Below are 17548 nucleotides of genomic sequence, written 5' to 3' on the forward strand. Positions count from 1 at the left end.
TCTTAAGTAACGAAATTTTGCTGTGCATTCATTTGCATTTTCAAAGCTTTTCTATCGTTTATGTTACACGTACCTTCATGCTTTGCTATTTGAATGTTACATCTGCTCCTGGCAGACTTTTTTTTTGTTTAATCCTATTGTTGCCTCAAATTTGATGTTTTGTTTCTGTAGTTTCAAACCAACATTGCTCTGAAATAAAGTGTTGCATAATTGAAGAGAAAAGAGTGAACACAGAAAAATGCCCTAAAGACGCATCTTTTGTTTGATCAGAAGAAACACATCACTCCTGTTGATGGGAAGAGAACTTTCTGGTGTTCTCAGCCTCCCAGATTTCATTAGGTTTTGCTTCCGGTCCTTCTCTGAGTTTGGTACGTTTATCTCAAGAAATGTGGATCACGCCTACAATACTGTTATCACTGAGGCAGGCCAGCTTACTACCAAGTGGAACGGATCATCAGTGGACCCATAAAAACTGGAATCTTATTAGTGAAACACTCCAACAGCAGCAACTTTCAAATTTTATAAAACCTGGTACACGGACGATCCCTTTTTCTGCAAACAAAAGTAGCTTAAAAACAGGAAAAGGACACTAATCTTAAGAAGGAAATCATTAGATAGTAGCAAAGTGATCTGTCCCCGCAGGAAATCATTTTTACTGAACAAGAAATCAGATAGAAAATCTAGAAACAAGAAGTTTCACACGAGCATTCAAAAAAGAAAAATACGCTGAAGAAATAACTGTTAGAATTACATTAAATTGAATGTCAAACAGCCCAAAAATAAGTAAGTTTTCGTTTATTTAGTTTTGTTGCACTTATTGTAGTTCATTTAAATAACAGTGCCAAAGACTAGTGTATTAAGGAGAAATGACTCATTTTAGAGCAAAATGTGATCAAAATGAAAAAGAGATCTTGATGCATCTTTAAAAAATCCACACACTGAGTTCCAGTCTAACTTGTGAGTTCCACTCTGATCATCATTTAGTCTAATGTAAAAGTCTTCCCAGTGGTTTTAATTATGGTTATATAATTTTTAGCTCAGCTAAAAATAAAAAAAAAACGGTGTTGTTTTCTAAGACATAGTTTCTGCGGAGCGGCAGGAGTTCATTACAAATTCATCCCTGAATTGTGGCCATTACTCTTGGTGCATAGCAAGCCCGCCCCTACTTCCCATCATCTATCTGTTAACATGCTCCCTCGCTAGCTTCCAGCCGCTCACACACCCAACCTGACATTACAGTTGCAACAAAAACTGGTGAGCAATATCAGAGCTATCCATCCGTACAGTTTAGATTCAGATTCCAGCTCAGACGAGGAAAACAAAGACGTTCATGGATCTATTATTCTGTAAGTGGATGCATCAGAATGGAGTGGAGCAGGAAGCCTGTGGACCACACAGCGTATTTTCTATGAGCTTTTTCCAACAGCATTTTTTCCATCTGCTCCCGATTCACAACAATTTGAATAAGGAAATATTACAAAAATGCAATTTTGGGCTAAATTCTTCTTTCTATAAGTCCTCTATCACCAGAAAAATGTCAAAACATGTTAAAAACAAGAAGTCTTGATTGCTAATTTAGAGAAAAAGTAGGAAAGGTGTGGAGCAGAGATACCTTTAAACAACCTCTAACCTGCTAAGATATCTTAAATGTCAAAAAAAAGGTTTGGACTCTTTACGTGTATCAAATAGTTTGCAGTGTTTTTCTTTTATTGTCCTTCCTACATTAACTGCAGCTCTGAAAGGAGCTGCAGACACTGGCAGCCTTCCTCAGAAATGAGGCTTTCCTCCCTGTTTGTGCATTTACAGCGAGCCCCATTCAAGGGAGAGGAAAGCTAAAGCTTCGGCAGTAGGAAGCCAGTGAAACAGTCATACCGAGCTGCTCTGATTGAAGTGATTACAGGAGTCTTGTTCCAGTAAATGCTTCACGTTTTCTGTCACGAACCTCCGACTGAGAACTGGGTTTTCAGAGAAATTCACAAAGCCTGGGGCAGACTCCCACTCCTGCCGAGCCAGCCTTTTAGATAGTTTGATTTAATTTTTTGGTGTGCCATTCACCCCCTTTTTCACACTGAGGGTTATAAAAATAATTTCCAGTGTTTCCTTAGGGGGAGAAAAAAAAAAGTCTTTATTCTTGATGTTTTTTAATTCCTTTTTGACGCAGCATGACGCAGCAGGAAGCACAAAAGGGAGACAAACAGCTCCGTATCAGCTAGGATTTCCTGAAAAGCCCAGCAGGAGCGAAGGTTTTTGAGGTTTGCAGAGCCAATCGACGCTGGCCTGACACAGCAGCCATACTGCGAGGGAGATGGCTTTTCTACGTGATGGTCTGACTGTTAGCCATGAAAATGAAGGTTAGGCGGAGATGCAGCTCAAACTGAGTGGAGGCCCATGCTGCCTTGCTGGGCATGTCTGCCTGTGGTGAGGCGGAGGGGGGGAAAAAACCAGACAAGAAGCTGCAGCTAATTCCGCCAAGGCTTTTCCTGCTGTTTGTGAATTCATCAGGCCCCACGCTGGGACACCAGTGATTTCTAAATATATGCGGCTCATCTGATGTAGATGAGTAAACTCTTTGCTGGAGAAGAATGGCTGTGCAGACAGATTGTTTGCCCTGGGCCTTCTGTGGTTGGGGTAGGTGGGATTTGTTCACAGCATCTTACATTACTTCCCACAAGAGCTTTATTGAGTTCTCAATTATGTTGCGGGTCCTCTTGTCTGGGCTCATCGCTGCAGCTGCATTGACCTTGCGTTTCTGCAGAGGAGTGCTGTTGTGTATTCAGGCCAGCAGGTCTGCTTTCTCTGCTTCTGCAAGCCTCTGCTTAGAAAGCATGAAGCTTAAACATGTAATGCCTGAGAGGCGAGGGGGAGGCTTAGCTTTTAGCTCTCATTGCCGTTGATGGTGTAGCAGGCGGAGAGACGAGGCCAAACTGCTGCAGCGTTATTACGCCTGTCTGGCTTGGCTTTTCTTCAGTCTGACGATAATGCCTTGTGAAAAAGGTTGCTCTGGACTTTAATGGAACGGGCAGAAATGAGGTGCGTACCCCGAGCTGCAGCGGCAGACAGGGCACAGAGGAGGCACGTGCAGTAGGTGGAGCTCTTGTGTTGGGTTTAGCTGTCAGAGCTGGATTCACCTGCTGGTGAAGGACACCACAGCAGGCAGCTGTGGGCGCGCGTGGCCGTGTACACTTCTGTCCGACTGCAAAGGTAATGCAAGAAAAATGACGCGTCTCCACTGGCTCGGTCATCAGAAGGCTTAAAAACCCATTTTCAGTGCAGAGCTAATTGACAGCTCATGATGGGTGGTGTGTTTACCTTTGAGCTTATTTGAAATTATAATGGGCTCTTATGTTTTTAGCTTGCGATGCACTTTGCCCACACATCAGCTCCTTGACATCATATGCAGTGGAACAAACGTCTGCCTGTAATTCCTCGGTTTCCTGCCTGTCCCCCCCCCCCCCCTCCTTCTCCCCTTTTGCGCCACCGCAATCTACCGCAGGCCCTCCATCTCTCCGGCCTGTCAGCATGCTTTTTCATTTGGCTTGTTGCTACAGGGGGCTCGACGCTGGCAGATTACAACTCGGCAGCCAGTCATTTTCGATTTATCAGAGCCCCCCCCCCTCCCTCCCTCCAGCCTCCCACACTCACTACCCTCACCAGAGCCACACAGCAATGCCTCATCACATCACAGCCTAGCATGCCCCCCCCCCCCCCCCCCCCGCACTTTCACATCCTCCCCTTTTGATCAGTGTAGAAAATTTTGCTCTCACGCCGCAAGACAAAAAAAGATATTGTGGCGGTGGAAGCATTTAAGTTAGAGAGGCAGCGAGGGCTGTATTATTACTTGGGCTTCTGTCACTGGGGATGACCCAGGAGAGTGGAGAATATCGATCTTGTGTCACTCAAGGCATTCAGCAGATTGCATTGACAAAGCTCGTCGGGTCCTTTAATAGCAAGGTTAGCAACCCCGACTGTGACCCAGGAGAAAACTGTAACTGTGCCCTATTTCATGGTGGCTTTTAACCATTCCCTGGGCCCACGGAGTGGATTGATAACAGTCAGGAAGTACTCTCATAATAGCCTTCCTGTGGTTGACATTTGTGGCCCTTAGCTGCTGTAAAAGTGCCTCTCCAAGCGCAGCCGAATGAAGGACAGCATTGTTCAGCTGCTTTTTTGTTGCAGAAAACAGATTTGCATGAACAAAGATGTGGTATGCCAACCAAAGCACGCCGACGAGAGGAAACCAGGGGGAGTGGGGAGGAGAACAAAATCAAAAGAAGTCTACAATATGATTTATGAGCTGAAGGAAGTCCATTACTCGCTAGAGGAAACCCAGACTAAAACACAAACAAAGTAAGGCCGTGTCTTACAAAGGGGGTCATGGCGAAATTATTTTCCACTGCCAAGATCACTCTGCTGCTGTAAACAGGCTTTGTTAAAAAAAAAAAGGAAAAAGACTTTTCATGTTATTTTAATCTGACTGTAATTCTCCACAGAGATAAGAGCATTAAAGCACCTAAATGTTTCTCCTTAAGCCGAGTGATGTGGAACTGGGCTGACATGTAACGACTCCCCCGTGTGTTGTAATGTACCTCATACACGAGTGACCCCTCCAGTGCTTCTACAAGCAATGGTCCTGCTGGATGCTGCAGGGTTTTGGCAACAGGTTGCTAATTTTCCTGCAGAAAAAAGAGCTTTTGCTTCTTTTTAAGGTCAGTCTTTACCCATTGACTGTATATGAGAACTGGACCGAGTGAATGGAATGTCACCCATAGAAAATGGTTTATTTCTAGCTCCAACCAAGTGAAAACACTTCGGTTGCTATTTTTTCAGGATACAGAAGCTGCCATGTTGGAGCCAGACAATGTCAGTAAGCAGTGATGGGTCGGATTTAGTCTGAGTCACAGTTTCTATGGCAACCACTCTCACCAATCAGGTGTGAGCTTGTTGGAAGGCCACACCCCTACCACTTTTTGTTTGTTTTTATTTTTTATTTTTTTAACTTGTCCTGTCCAACAGCTAAGCAAACAGAGGAGAGCTGAAAGCCTTTTGTGTTGGACATATTTTACTTTTACAACAGGGGTTATGAATCTTATGATACACCAGATGTATATTTAAATAAACCCCTTTTGTAATTTCAGCTAAACTTTATTCATTTTAATTATCTTTGTAAATATTTTTTTGTCGGACCGGATGGAAAACAAAAGGAGGAAAGAAGAGAAAGGGATGACAGATAACGGGGGGGGGGGGGGGGGGTAGAGGGGTGATTATAATAGCAAGGGTAAGATCATAAAAAATCAAAAATGTGCGGGGCCTGTCCACACACTCAAACGTTACAAACACACCTGTTGGCTCCAAAAGTGTTCACACACAAACAAGTCTACATAGACATACTACCACTAACGTACACACACGCATACTTATGCATTCAGACTAACACACGTGAAACAATTCATTCAGTCACGCAAACTGTTTGTGCAAAGGTGAGATAGCACCTGTGCTTGTGTGAGTGTTTATGTTCTTCTGGGGTGGATGATGGAATGTAAAAAGAGGGAGAGAACCAGCCGCCCCCCCACCAGTCCCCCACCACAGCAGCGGTGGCAGCTGGGACCCCCCAACACCCGCACAGTACAGCAGATAGAGAATGACCGCCTGCCGGGCGACCACATCCGCCACCCAGGGCAGGGCCAGCTGGACCGCCACAGCGGCCCCCAACGCCAGAGAGCAGGGGGGCGCAGGGGGACCGCTACCACTTAATAGCGAGCTCGGGAGAATCTGTCCATCAAACTTTTTGAATGTTGAATGTAAATGCATGTTAGGTATGTAACGATTAATCAATGAATTGATTTATCCAACCAGATCGATATGTCTGATTGAAGTTGTTAATTGAGACAAATCAAACTATACCATTATAAATAATTTCAAAATGAAATAATTTGATTATAATCGATATTCCAAAAGACCATTGGGATTGAGACATGGTGGGTTTATTTTAGTATAACATTAAAAAAAACCAGGTGCATCACAGCTGATGACCATAATTCCAGTCCAATGTGTGGAAACACTTTGAATTTAGAAAGTCATGTGACCACACAGTGTGCTGGAATGTTCTAAGAATGTTCCCTTTGGATTATTGTATGTGGGAAAACAACAGTGGACTGAACTTTAGAAAACTAAAATGTGAATGGATTTAACATTCATTATTGTTTACTTGTTATGTTGGACACATATTTCATTTACACTTGATTATCTTGAAGAAATCCAAGGAATCTGGAAAACTTCACCTGAACTGTCCAGTACTAGGTATTTCTCTCTGAGTCACACTGGTTGAAGATTTGGCTAAAGATGTCCTGGATCCATTTTAGGTCAGAGAATCAAACCGTTTAAAATGAATCGGATCTTTCAAAACAAAGAAATATCGATTGAATTGGATTAGTGACCAGAAATTCAGATATGAATCAAATCGTTGTCTAAATGAATCGTTACACCCCTAATGCAGATAAATGCAGTTGAGAATAAAACTTGACTGTAAACAAAATGTGGACGGGGGCTTTGTGGAGAAACAATATTTAAATTAATTATTGTACAAAAGAACTTGATGAATGCAGCAAATGCACCTCCTCCTGTCTCATTTTCTTCTTCTTCTCTTCTTTTTTTAACTTGTACATCTTGATCTTCACTTACAATCTTCCTCCTGAACAATCTTCTCTGCATTATTTCTTTTTTCAGTGACTTTTTCAAATATAAATTATTTTCTTTTTTCATTTCTACCAATGCATTGGATTTTAACTTGAGCTATTAAACACAATTGTGTTCAGAAAACTGCAGGAATCATCTATTGTTTTTCTTTTCTCGGAAACTAACTAACCTCCAAGTTTCACATAAATGAATTGAATTGCGAATGCTCAATGTGTTTGTTTAGGGAGGTGAGAGAATTAAGGGGAGAGAGGGACGTAGATCACATTTTGAGGTGATGATAAGACGCTAAAATCTTGAGACACTAAAACGATGAAATAAATTGTTTCCTGGTTCACAGTTTTTAGCAGTAAAGAGCCGCCACGCTGCTGACCTTACAGGCGGTACGGTGTACCTCCGCCAGATCTCATACTGGTACCAGTACTGGACCAAACTGGCTTACTTATGGCACCAGTGGTAATAGAACCCAAAATGTGATGTCCATGTGAATGCCAGGTCTTCAGAGGTTAAAACTTGAAATACCTGCACTACAGAACAAACCACAAGAACACGTTAAAGAAGTGTAGCAGAGTAAGAACTTATAGTGTGAACAATGAAATAACTGACTAACAGCTCCATTTCTATATAGACAACTATGGGATTTTTACTCTGTGAAACCAGCAGATACTTTTTATTTGGAATGCCAGAGAGGGAGGGGTCACTCAGACCAGTTATTATATACAGTTAATGGTTGTAACAGAATTTGAAAAAAAAAGAGCCATCAAATTTAGGCGACAGTGCTTTTATAGACCTACCAAAAGAATCCCATTTCCTAAAATAAAACGGAAAACTGAAAATAAACAAAGCAGCAAAATGAAGTGAATCGGTCTGTGATTTTGTACCAGACTAAGAAAAAGCCTTGTTTGCAGTCAGTCCTGAGTCGCTCATGGAGAGATACTGGCTTGGGAGGAAAAATATTGTTTAGGGCAGCAGATGAACCTCAGAGCTCTTTGCAGTCGTCTTCCTTCAGTAAGACGGGCTGTCTGGTTTTAGAGACCATGGAGGAATTATAGAACAAGCTGTAAACTGGTGAATAGCAATTTACAAATCTATTCCCAGCAATGCAGAATCAGCACACTAAGAACCGTTGGAAGTCTGTTTACTACTTAATCCTCAAGAAAACTTATACTGGACTGTAACAGACACTTGGGTTTTTTGTTGTCTTTGCCAGCGCTGATTACGGATTTTACTGCCAATATTATGTCTGGCCAGCTCTGCACTTTAATATATTTCGTTTTTATTTGCAGATGGGGAGAAAATCCTCCAACTCATTCTCCACCAGCGAGCCATCAGTTGTGAGATTGTTGGCATTACGGCCAGAACTTGGAAATAATGACTGTGTCGTGGTGCGGTGGAGGAGCAAACATGCTTTTAATGAGGCAGTGCCCTTGAAAGGACCATTGCAAATATGGCAATGTGTAACATGAAATGGATTGCAAAAAATTAACTAAATACCATGCCTTTTCAGTTGACAGTTAGACTGTAGTATTTCTCAGAAGTATGCAGTTTAATTGGAATTTATTGACGGTACTTTACCAGTCACTAAGGGAGTACACATTTGTGGAAAAAACGTTAACTTGTTTTTTTTTTTTTTTTTTTTAAACTTGTTCTGTCCAACAGCTGAGCAAACAGATTAGAGTTGAAGGATTTTGTGTTGGACAGGTTTTACTATCACAAAAAGAGGTTATATAGCTTCGAGAAACTAGCGTGTAGATTTGTATAAACCCCTTTTTGTCGTATTATTTTTTATTTATTTGTTACATTTAGTGTGTGGGGAGGGAGAGGGGAAGAATGTGAGGGGAGGGTGAGTAGAAGAGAGTAGAAGAGAGTAAAAGGAAGAAAGGTGAAAAGGTGGGGGATACAAGCACTGATTTGAATAAGTTATTATTTTAAGCTGTAACAATTATACCAGATCTGCTGGAAAGACGAATGTTACATCAAAGGTGAAAATCTGACACTAAGATGAGCAAAAAAAATGTTAACTTCAAAATTTAATTCTATTTTATGCTCCAGAATGCTGCTCAAAATGCGCCATTTCAGGTGAGCTGATTCCAGAGAGGCCATTATAATTCTGTAATAGGTGGTTTTCCATTCTAGTTTATACTTTGAACTATGACTCTGTTTATCTCTGATTTCTTTCATTCAAATGTATCAGTCAACAAAATTGTGAAAAAATTTTTTAGCAACTTGTGCTTGGACTGACTAACAACAAATGCAAACTCTAACATTTCCTGATCGCTGCACCTTTTTTTCCCACACTGCTGAACTTTGTGAATTAAAGACATTCTATCATATGTGGAAGTTATGGCATCAACATTTATTGAATTCATGTTCCACATTTACAAAAATCCTTATCCTTATGTTTTTAAATACGTTTTTTAATATAATGTTGGAAAGTGTTTTATATATTATATATCATATTTATTTATTTACATGCATGAGTGAATCGTAGTTTAAGTTTTTTTTTTCTTGTTATTTCCAAAGGGGTTTAACATAAGACTCTGTAAACTCCCCCAGTACAGGTCATATGAGTGAATCCCAGCTTTCTACCATGGCCCTTTGACTGTTTGGAGGGTTAGGGGCGTCCCAATCCTCCTCTCTATAAAGGTTTTTCACAGCCCTTAAATTTACATCACATCTCAAATTCTTTTAAATTTTTAGATCCAATTAATGGAGTCATTCCAATTCTATTTGATCAAGTACCGTATTTTTCGGACTATAGGTCGCTCTGGAGTGTAAGTTGCAGCAGCCAAAAAATGCATTATGCATGTCAAATTTGATGCTCAATGCTTGTCCAAAAATGTGTTCATAAACTTGACGCTCCAGAGGAGCTGAGTGGATCCAAGAAGCTACCAAGTCTTTAGCCTCATCGCTACACAGAAGCATTGACTGTATATGTCAATTACAATGCATGAAGACACAGATGTAGTTGAGAGATTGGGTTTATTTATTTTACTCTTATTTGCCCATGTCTGGGTTCATGAGGTCATTTAGAGACTCTCCAGAAGGCTGAGCTTCACCGTCCACTGCAGGAGCTGCTTCTGAATGACGGCTGCTTTCAGCGCTACTTCTGTCTCTCTGACCCAGTTTGATGACTTGCTGTTCCACATTAGTCCAAAGGGGAAAAGTAAAAATGGGAATGCAAATGTCTTGATGAAAATAAGAATAATATGATAAGGTTCAGGAAGAGAACAATCAAATTCTTCTCCATGTTTGTTTTGGACTCATACCGATGGTGGGTAGATAATGACATATGAGGTATATATGGTGCGCTGACGTCACGTCACGGCTGCAACCTCTGACAACTTCGAACTGTATGTGTGTATTTCTGTTGTATGCCTGATCTTGTTCAAATTGTACTGGCACCCAATTTCCCCACCATGGGATTAATAAAGTCAATTCAATATATATAATATTTTTAAATTACATAGTCTGGCCAGACTATGAAAAAAACACATTTTATAGTCGGAAAGTTCGGTAATCATCTTACAAAGTGGGGGTGTAAAACACACAAATGTGTTGTCACATCTGTTTGGTTTATGTCCTTCATTTCATGTTGTGTAAAAACATTTTCACAGAAAAATCTTTCAGTGTTTCATGCAAACGTTCTTTACAAGGTAAAAAATGTACTCAAATATTTCTCTGTCATAAATCACGACGTTGTGATTTATCCTTTCTGCCCTTTTAATTCAACTATTTGTGTGTAAGAGACACTTCATGAATGCTTCACATTGAAATATTTGTTTTCAAATCATTTTAAAAACTCCCCTTTCTCTTTTTCATTTTGTTAAATTAAAGTCTTTTTGCGTGGTTAGCGCCCCCCTGAGGAAGACGGATGTAGTGATGCAGAGAAACATGTTTAGAGCTCCTTACTTTATTTTTAATATATATTATTTAGTGGTAGCCAATAGAGATGTATTCTCCACAAAGAAGAAGAGTAATAAATATTCATTTCAATATTTCAAAGACCTTTTTTGTCCTTTTTACTGGTCAAATCTCAGCATGTTTGAACATGTTAATGTCTTTTCTTCTAAAAGCCTTTTGTTATCCGTTAAAGCAGAGAGGTGTATCAGGGTGAGCACTTTGCTTCTATTCCTGTTACACAAATAGAGCCCTCTTTCCCTAAACTAGAAGCACTTGTCGATCATATTACCACATGAGCCTCACACAAGGCTTGACCCAGTGTTAAGTGTCTGTGCTAAATTTCATTCCCTCCATCTCCTGGAAGGCCTGCCAATATACTGGCAGTGAATTCCTGGAGGAAAATAAATGGCAATAAAAGAGAGAAATGATAGCCCCTCCGAACCAATAGGAGGTTTTTTTTTTCTCTCTGCTGTCTTTTTTCCATGCCGCTTTTTATTGAGGCCGCTCAGCTCTGATTTGGCACGCCGACTGCCGCAGAAGTCAGATGGACGTTTGAAAGCCAATATTGAAAGAACGACACCCTGGCACATACTGGAGAGCAGGGGAGTCGTTTAATTAATTGCATGCAGATTTCTTTGATGAGCAGATATGTGCGGATAACGGGACTGGCGGAAATGTGATCCTTTTCGGTTTTCACATTCCTTCTGGGAAGGCCTCTAATAACAACGTTGTCGGGCTGCTTTGTCTGCTCTGCATTGGGGGCCGTTGCAGCTCAGGGAATTGGAGAACGTAAAGTGGACAGGAAGGTTATTTAACCGCCACACTGGGCTACTATAACATGATGTTCAGATATGATCCGAGAGAGTAGAGGTCTCCCACAGCTCTTATATTCTGCATCCCCGCCCCACCACCACCACACTCTTTTTCTCCACCTGCTCAGTTCATTATTAAATCGGGGAATTGTCCCCATAACTCAATCTGTGAGACTACTGCATTATATGATCATTTGTAAGAAGGGTGATTGCGTCGCAGGGTGGAGAATGGATGTTAAAAGCATATTGATTTGTCTGTAACATCGTCATAGATCAGAGATTTATGGCAATATATAAATGCTGATGCAAGCTTTAGTGGCTGCCAGCCTGCGGTGAAGGAAATGGAGTCCTTAGTATGACTGATGAGATCAAGACAACGCTTTCTACCACTTTTACCCCCCTATTACTACCCACCCGTGTAAGCCTCCATTTCCCATCTCATCTGCCTCCCAGGATGCTTTCATTCCGCAGCTCTTGCGACTATTCCTCTGCATGTCTTTATTTCAGCATCAGATTCAAGCAAAGCTGTCATAAAAGGCTTGACTTCAAATTGGTTGGAAGTGAGTGCGTTTGTCAAATCGTACACACCAGGCATGTCATGTGAGTTCAAAAACGTGCTAAACAGGCTGTCTTGAACACGCTTTTATCATACAATGTTCACATTGGACTGTCCCTACCTGATAGTTGAGCATGGACTCACAATTGGAAGAGGCTTGGTGCAGAATATCAAAGCAGTGCAAGTCTGGTGAATCCTGCTCCCGACTTTTTCTTTCACAGCTCTATTCCGATATACTAAATACTTGGTGTTATAGAATTCCAGCCGGACACAAGCCGCAATTATTAATTTCTCATCCAAGATAAATTTTCAAACGGTTGGAACTTCTGTGTTTTGAAAAGGATGCTACCATAGATCACTACCAAATCCAAGTCCCTGATCAACGGCTTCAACTTTTAATGCACGTTCAATGGCCACACATTTTTTATGTAGAGCTCAAAAACAGATTCTAAATCTTGTGTGGCGACGCGTGAATGCCCAAAAGGCACATATACAAGCGTTGATGTAGACTTTTCCTTGGTTGCCTGAATGCACATTTCTGAGCCTGGTGTGAACGTAGCTTTACTATGGCAAAGTCCAGTAAAGGCTGAAGGCAAATGGGATTTGCTAACAGCAAAGTTTGGGATAAACACGCCAACGCTTTTTGTTTGGCATTTAGAAACAGAAAAAAAGCTTCATCCCTGCTTTAGTTACAGTTATAAATATATATATATATATATATATATATATATATATATGTATATATTGAGTCGTTGTGATGCTGCATGCTTGTGACCTTTCTACCACACAAAGCAAACGGTAAACAACTCTGCAGCGAGAGAAGCGCTGATGCTCAGTGACAAGCTGTGAGCAAAGGTGGCAGAAGAGGTTATGGGTGACAAGAAGGCCAGGCGGGGCTTCTGCTTGTGGAAGTTAAAGCTGCTGGGCCCCAGGACCAAGTGCAGGGTCAGTGGCAGGCCATGCTCTCAGTCTCGCCCACGCAGCCACTGTCAGAAAGGTCCCGGTGTCAACCCTGTGCAGACACTGACTAACCAGCAGCTCCAGTTTCCCATTAGTCCTGTCAGATAAAGCCAGCTGTGAGTTAAACAGTCCCAGCAGTTTCCAACTGCTGTTGTCTGGCAGCCCACAGTAGTGCTACTAGATGGGCTCGCTGTGAGGCTTTTAGGGGCATAATTAGTGTTGCTTATTATTGTCTGATGGTTGACATTGGTGTGTCCTCAGGCTATAAGAAAGTGTCTGCATGAAGTCAAAAGACATTCTTTAAATTCACTTTAATGGCTGAGCCTCCATCACTTTAATAGCCTTGGTTAACAGACCTTTGAAGACAGCATAAAGGAGATATTCAACGTGTAGTGAGTGGAAACTGAGGGGATCCGCCACTGCTGCTGGAAACAGACGATTTATTATCAGAAACAGAGGCCAGGCAGTGGATTATCTATAAAACTTTCATGGTTCTCCCTCTGTGGCAAGCAGCCATAAAACTTCCCAAATGAGGGACTTGTTAATTTACTTGTTAGAGCAAATTAAAAATTTATAAGCGCTTTTAGGTAAATGAGATCCTCTTTCATTGCTGCCCTAGTGGGATTCTTTCTGCCAGATCCTGTGAGCACAGGTTAGCTGTTGTGAGAGCCGCAGAAGAACAATAAAAGCCGTTAAATTGTTCCAGGTTTTATTACCGCAGAGCTGCGCAGCTGCACGTAACTAAGGGAAACTAGAAGCCGATGGCCGTAGAATTCCACAGAGGTTAGTAAAAAATGGAGTCCCCCCCCTTCCCCTCTTTTTTAGGATAGGTGGGGGTTTCGGGTTGGAGTTGTTGTACAGGATTGTTTGTGTATGACTGTTCAAAAAGGCCGCTGCCGGCCTGCTTTTGTCCCTGATTACAATGGGGCTGTAGTGAGGCTCTTGAGAATAGATCAATACCCTGGTAAATTCCTCTACGGCAATGATAAGCAGGAGGAATTAATGGACTTCACGTGTTCAGTACTACATTGAAGTAGTTTTTCTACATCAGATTTTAAAATAAGAAGGCCTATTATTACCTTGGTTTCTTGAAATGTCCTTTATGTGGACTGGCTTGATTACCCTTTGCTCTTAAAGACAGGATGTTTCATATTGCGTAACAAATGTTTCTTACTTTGTTTTCGTATTTAAAATATATATATATATTTTTCTCTATCAGTAATCTTTTTCTCTTTCCCTTTTGTGTCTTTCCATGCCTCCCGTTTTGGTCGCAGTGTGACCCTCATTGTGATTTCTTTAAATGGAAATATGTCCCAGTTGTCATCAGGTAGGAGGGAGGAGAAACCCCAGAGGGGCTGCCAGTCCTTTACTAACATAAACATGAACTCTCACCCTGACGTCCATGAACAACTTAGAATTCAATGATATGTATGCATTTGGACTGTGGGAGGAAGTTAGAGTAGCTGATATACCTCCCCAGGGAGGGTATGCAAAATAACCCGGCCAAGACTCAGACAGCTTTAAACAGTTTAAAAAGGGAAACAAAATTATGTGTAAATAATTATGCAGAAATTCTTATAATTTTAGATGAATGTAGCTGTCTCCTTTTAGAGCACCACATGTTTTTGTTGGTCATTTCAAACTGTTGTTTTATGATTGGCAGAAACTCAATAGAAGTTGAGATGTTGCAATAGTTGGTAACATCTTACCATCTTGAGTTTTTATGAATTTAGCTTGTGGAACACAAAACCAATCTGCATATCTTCTATGGCCTGAGGGGATGAACGCATCCCCTATGTCTGCTGTCTTCATGTAAACACACGTGCATATCTGTTCAAACCCTGGCATTCATTATCAAGATTTTAAAATGTACCCACATTAAAAGGAAAATAAAAAGCATAAAAATGAAGTTGGACAATTTTACAAATGGGATTGAAGCCACCTGGGATTTGCTCCCAATGATGGTCCTTGCACCCTTAAGCTATGCCCTCAGCAATGCGCGTTCAAGCAGTTTTCAGGTTCTACGTACAAAACATGCAGCCTTTGAACCTGCATTGAAAGTTAAACCAGGTTGAACTTTGACCAATCAGGGACCTGGACTTGATAGTGACATATGCACGGTGTCCCTTTTCTTTCATGAAAGTGCCAACTGTTTGAAAATAGATCATACAGCAGAAATTAAAATGTATGGTTTGTGTCCGGCTGGAATTCTACGACACCATAAGTCGGAATACGACTGTAAAGGAAAAAGGCTGGAGCGAGATTTACGAGATTTGCACCGCTGCCAACTGCAGATGGCAGACATGCGCTAGTAAACAGTAAAATAATAAGAAGAAGCCCCTCCCTGCTATTCCAGTGTGAACACCATTAATGCGTGCGTTCTTGAACACGCGTCACATGCCCGGTGTGTGCGCCGCTTCACACGTACGCTTTCTGGTTTGGTTTTATCACCAGGCAGCAGATTGTCAGATTGATGACATTGACCAAGGGAAAGGCCTTTAGCTGTATTAGCTATAGCTTAATACATCCATTAATCACTTCATTTAAAGAAATTTAAAAAGAAAGGCAATATGGGGTTTAAAAAAACACAATTCTCTGAAGTAATTTCAAGGTGCTCACGGGGAAATTAAAGGGAACAAGCTGAGGGATATGTTTTCAAGGAGCTGTGTAATCAGGTCTTGAGCTATGTAATAACCCTAAATGATGAATACGCTCTCCTTTTTATTGGAACGTCTATATTAGAAATCTTCTTGAAACATTACGCTCACTTTAACACTTTCCATTTTTTTATTTCACAGATTAAAGCTATTCAATAAATCAGTAAAACCACTGGTGTGATCATGTGGTTTTCCTGTTGAAGATTCAGTTTGATTCCATATTCATTAATAAAAGACAAATCTGGATATCTCTCCACATTTGCCCGGTGATATTCCACCTGGTATGAGTTTGGTATTGAGCTACGAATATCTGATGGGGGAGGCAGCAGCAGCAGCTTTCAATAAAGTCGGCGTTTCTTTGTGTGTGCGCATTCATAAATGCATGAGTTTGCTATCATGGACTGCCCAGCGTTGTCAACAGGGACACTGGTTGGTTAATAAATATTATAGGTCAACATGTTTTGATGAAGGAGCCTCAGACTGGAGCATAAACAACATTCCTTTTTCAAGGATAAATTCACAGACTGGGCTGGATGAGACACTGTTCCTCTTTTTCCCTATAAAAATATGTCAATTCCCCTCAGACGAGCTGGCATTTATGTGAAAAAGACAGAATATGTGCCCTGGTTTTGTGGGAATAAAATATGTTGGAGGTAATTAGCGCTATCACATCACAGGACACAGTTCTGCATTTATTAGCCTGTGCACATGCCACTGTGGGTTCTCATGTACTTCCCCCAGCCTGTGCAGGCACACGTTCATGCCTGACAGGCGTTTTCCACTGCCGGGACTCTCTTATCACATTCCACACTCTGGCGAATCCGGCGGCCTTCCACTCATCATGCAATTCTCTCAAGGAATAGGATTCCTTTCACACCTCTAATGGCTACAGGAACACGGACATTTTCATTTTAATTATCTGCCCCATTCAAGGGTTCCTTTGGAAATTCCCTTTGCTCTGTGCCCTCTTCTATTACATTAAATGATGGCCAATGCCTGAACGAGGAGCAAACAGAAAACATGCTGGAGGTATGGCTCTCTCCCCTTCTGTGCGGGGCAGTTTGCAGTCCAAACCCTTGTCCTCTCAGACTGTCTCTGCTTCTCTTATTGTGTGCCAGAACAGTCGTTTGCTGCATTGTCTCATAAAATCAGTTTCCTGGTCTCAAAGAAGCAGCTTGGACATCACTTGCTGACTTGGACTGAGAAAACAGACACCACCTCTTTCTACTGCTCTCCCAAGAGTCTGGTATTGTTCTCCAGATTTTGAAGGGCCTCAGATGGTCACGGATTGGCAGGCCTTCCTCTCTATTCATGTCATTTTGCTGCATCTCAAACGGAGCGTCTAGAGGATGACACTTGCTGAGCTCCTGCTGCCTCAGCATGTGGTGTCTGCTTGGGAAGGATTGTGGCTCCAATTGAAGCTTCTGGATAGGTCTTTGTCCTAGTTTTTTTTTTTTTATTTCGTGGGCTGAGATGAATCTCATGCTGTGAGATCGGATGGCGTCTGTCATTGGCAAGCAGCAGGATGGCCGCTGAACAGGCTCAGAAGCATGACAGATTTACAGAGAAAGCACTGCAGCTCTTGCCATTTCTCACATATTCATAAAGTGACTTTTGTGAGACATCTTCCTTTGCCAAAAATATCAATGCATAGCTCCTAACTGCCATCCTACCAGTTTTGCCTCATGTTGCAGTATCAAACTATGTTTCTTTTGTGTTTCACAGCTGAAGCCTGGGCAGAACAACTGCAAGGACAGTGACAGCGAGAGTGTCAGTGGAGAGTTCAAGCCTTCAGTTCGATGCAGCTCCAGAGAGAGACTGACAGATGTGAGTACATTAACCAATATGACTTACTACCATGTAATCAGTACACACACTTTTGCAGCCAAATTTGCAGGGTTAATGGTTAGTACTCCCAAAGCTCTTTTCTACCATGCTTTAAAGCCCATTGCCCTTCACAGTCACCGTCC

General features: G+C 41.6%; 1 protein-coding gene across 12 annotated transcripts in view; it reads left to right on the forward strand.

The window, feature by feature from the left end:
• auts2a (activator of transcription and developmental regulator AUTS2 a) overlaps positions 1 to 17548 on the forward strand; it is a 356442-nt gene that overhangs the window by 132138 nt on the left and 206756 nt on the right. For all 12 annotated transcript variants that reach the window (XM_078930433.1, XM_011483793.4, XM_078930434.1 and 9 more), the window contains one exon: positions 17304 to 17405. In XM_078930433.1, coding sequence (XP_078786559.1) covers positions 17304 to 17405 — 102 coding nt within the window. The remainder of the gene's footprint in view (positions 1 to 17303; positions 17406 to 17548) is intronic.

The sequence above is a fragment of the Oryzias latipes genome, chromosome 14 (assembly GCF_053564925.1).
Source record: "Oryzias latipes strain Hd-rR chromosome 14, Olatipes_Hd-rR_3.1".
NCBI classification, from domain to species: domain Eukaryota; kingdom Metazoa; phylum Chordata; class Actinopteri; order Beloniformes; family Adrianichthyidae; genus Oryzias; species Oryzias latipes.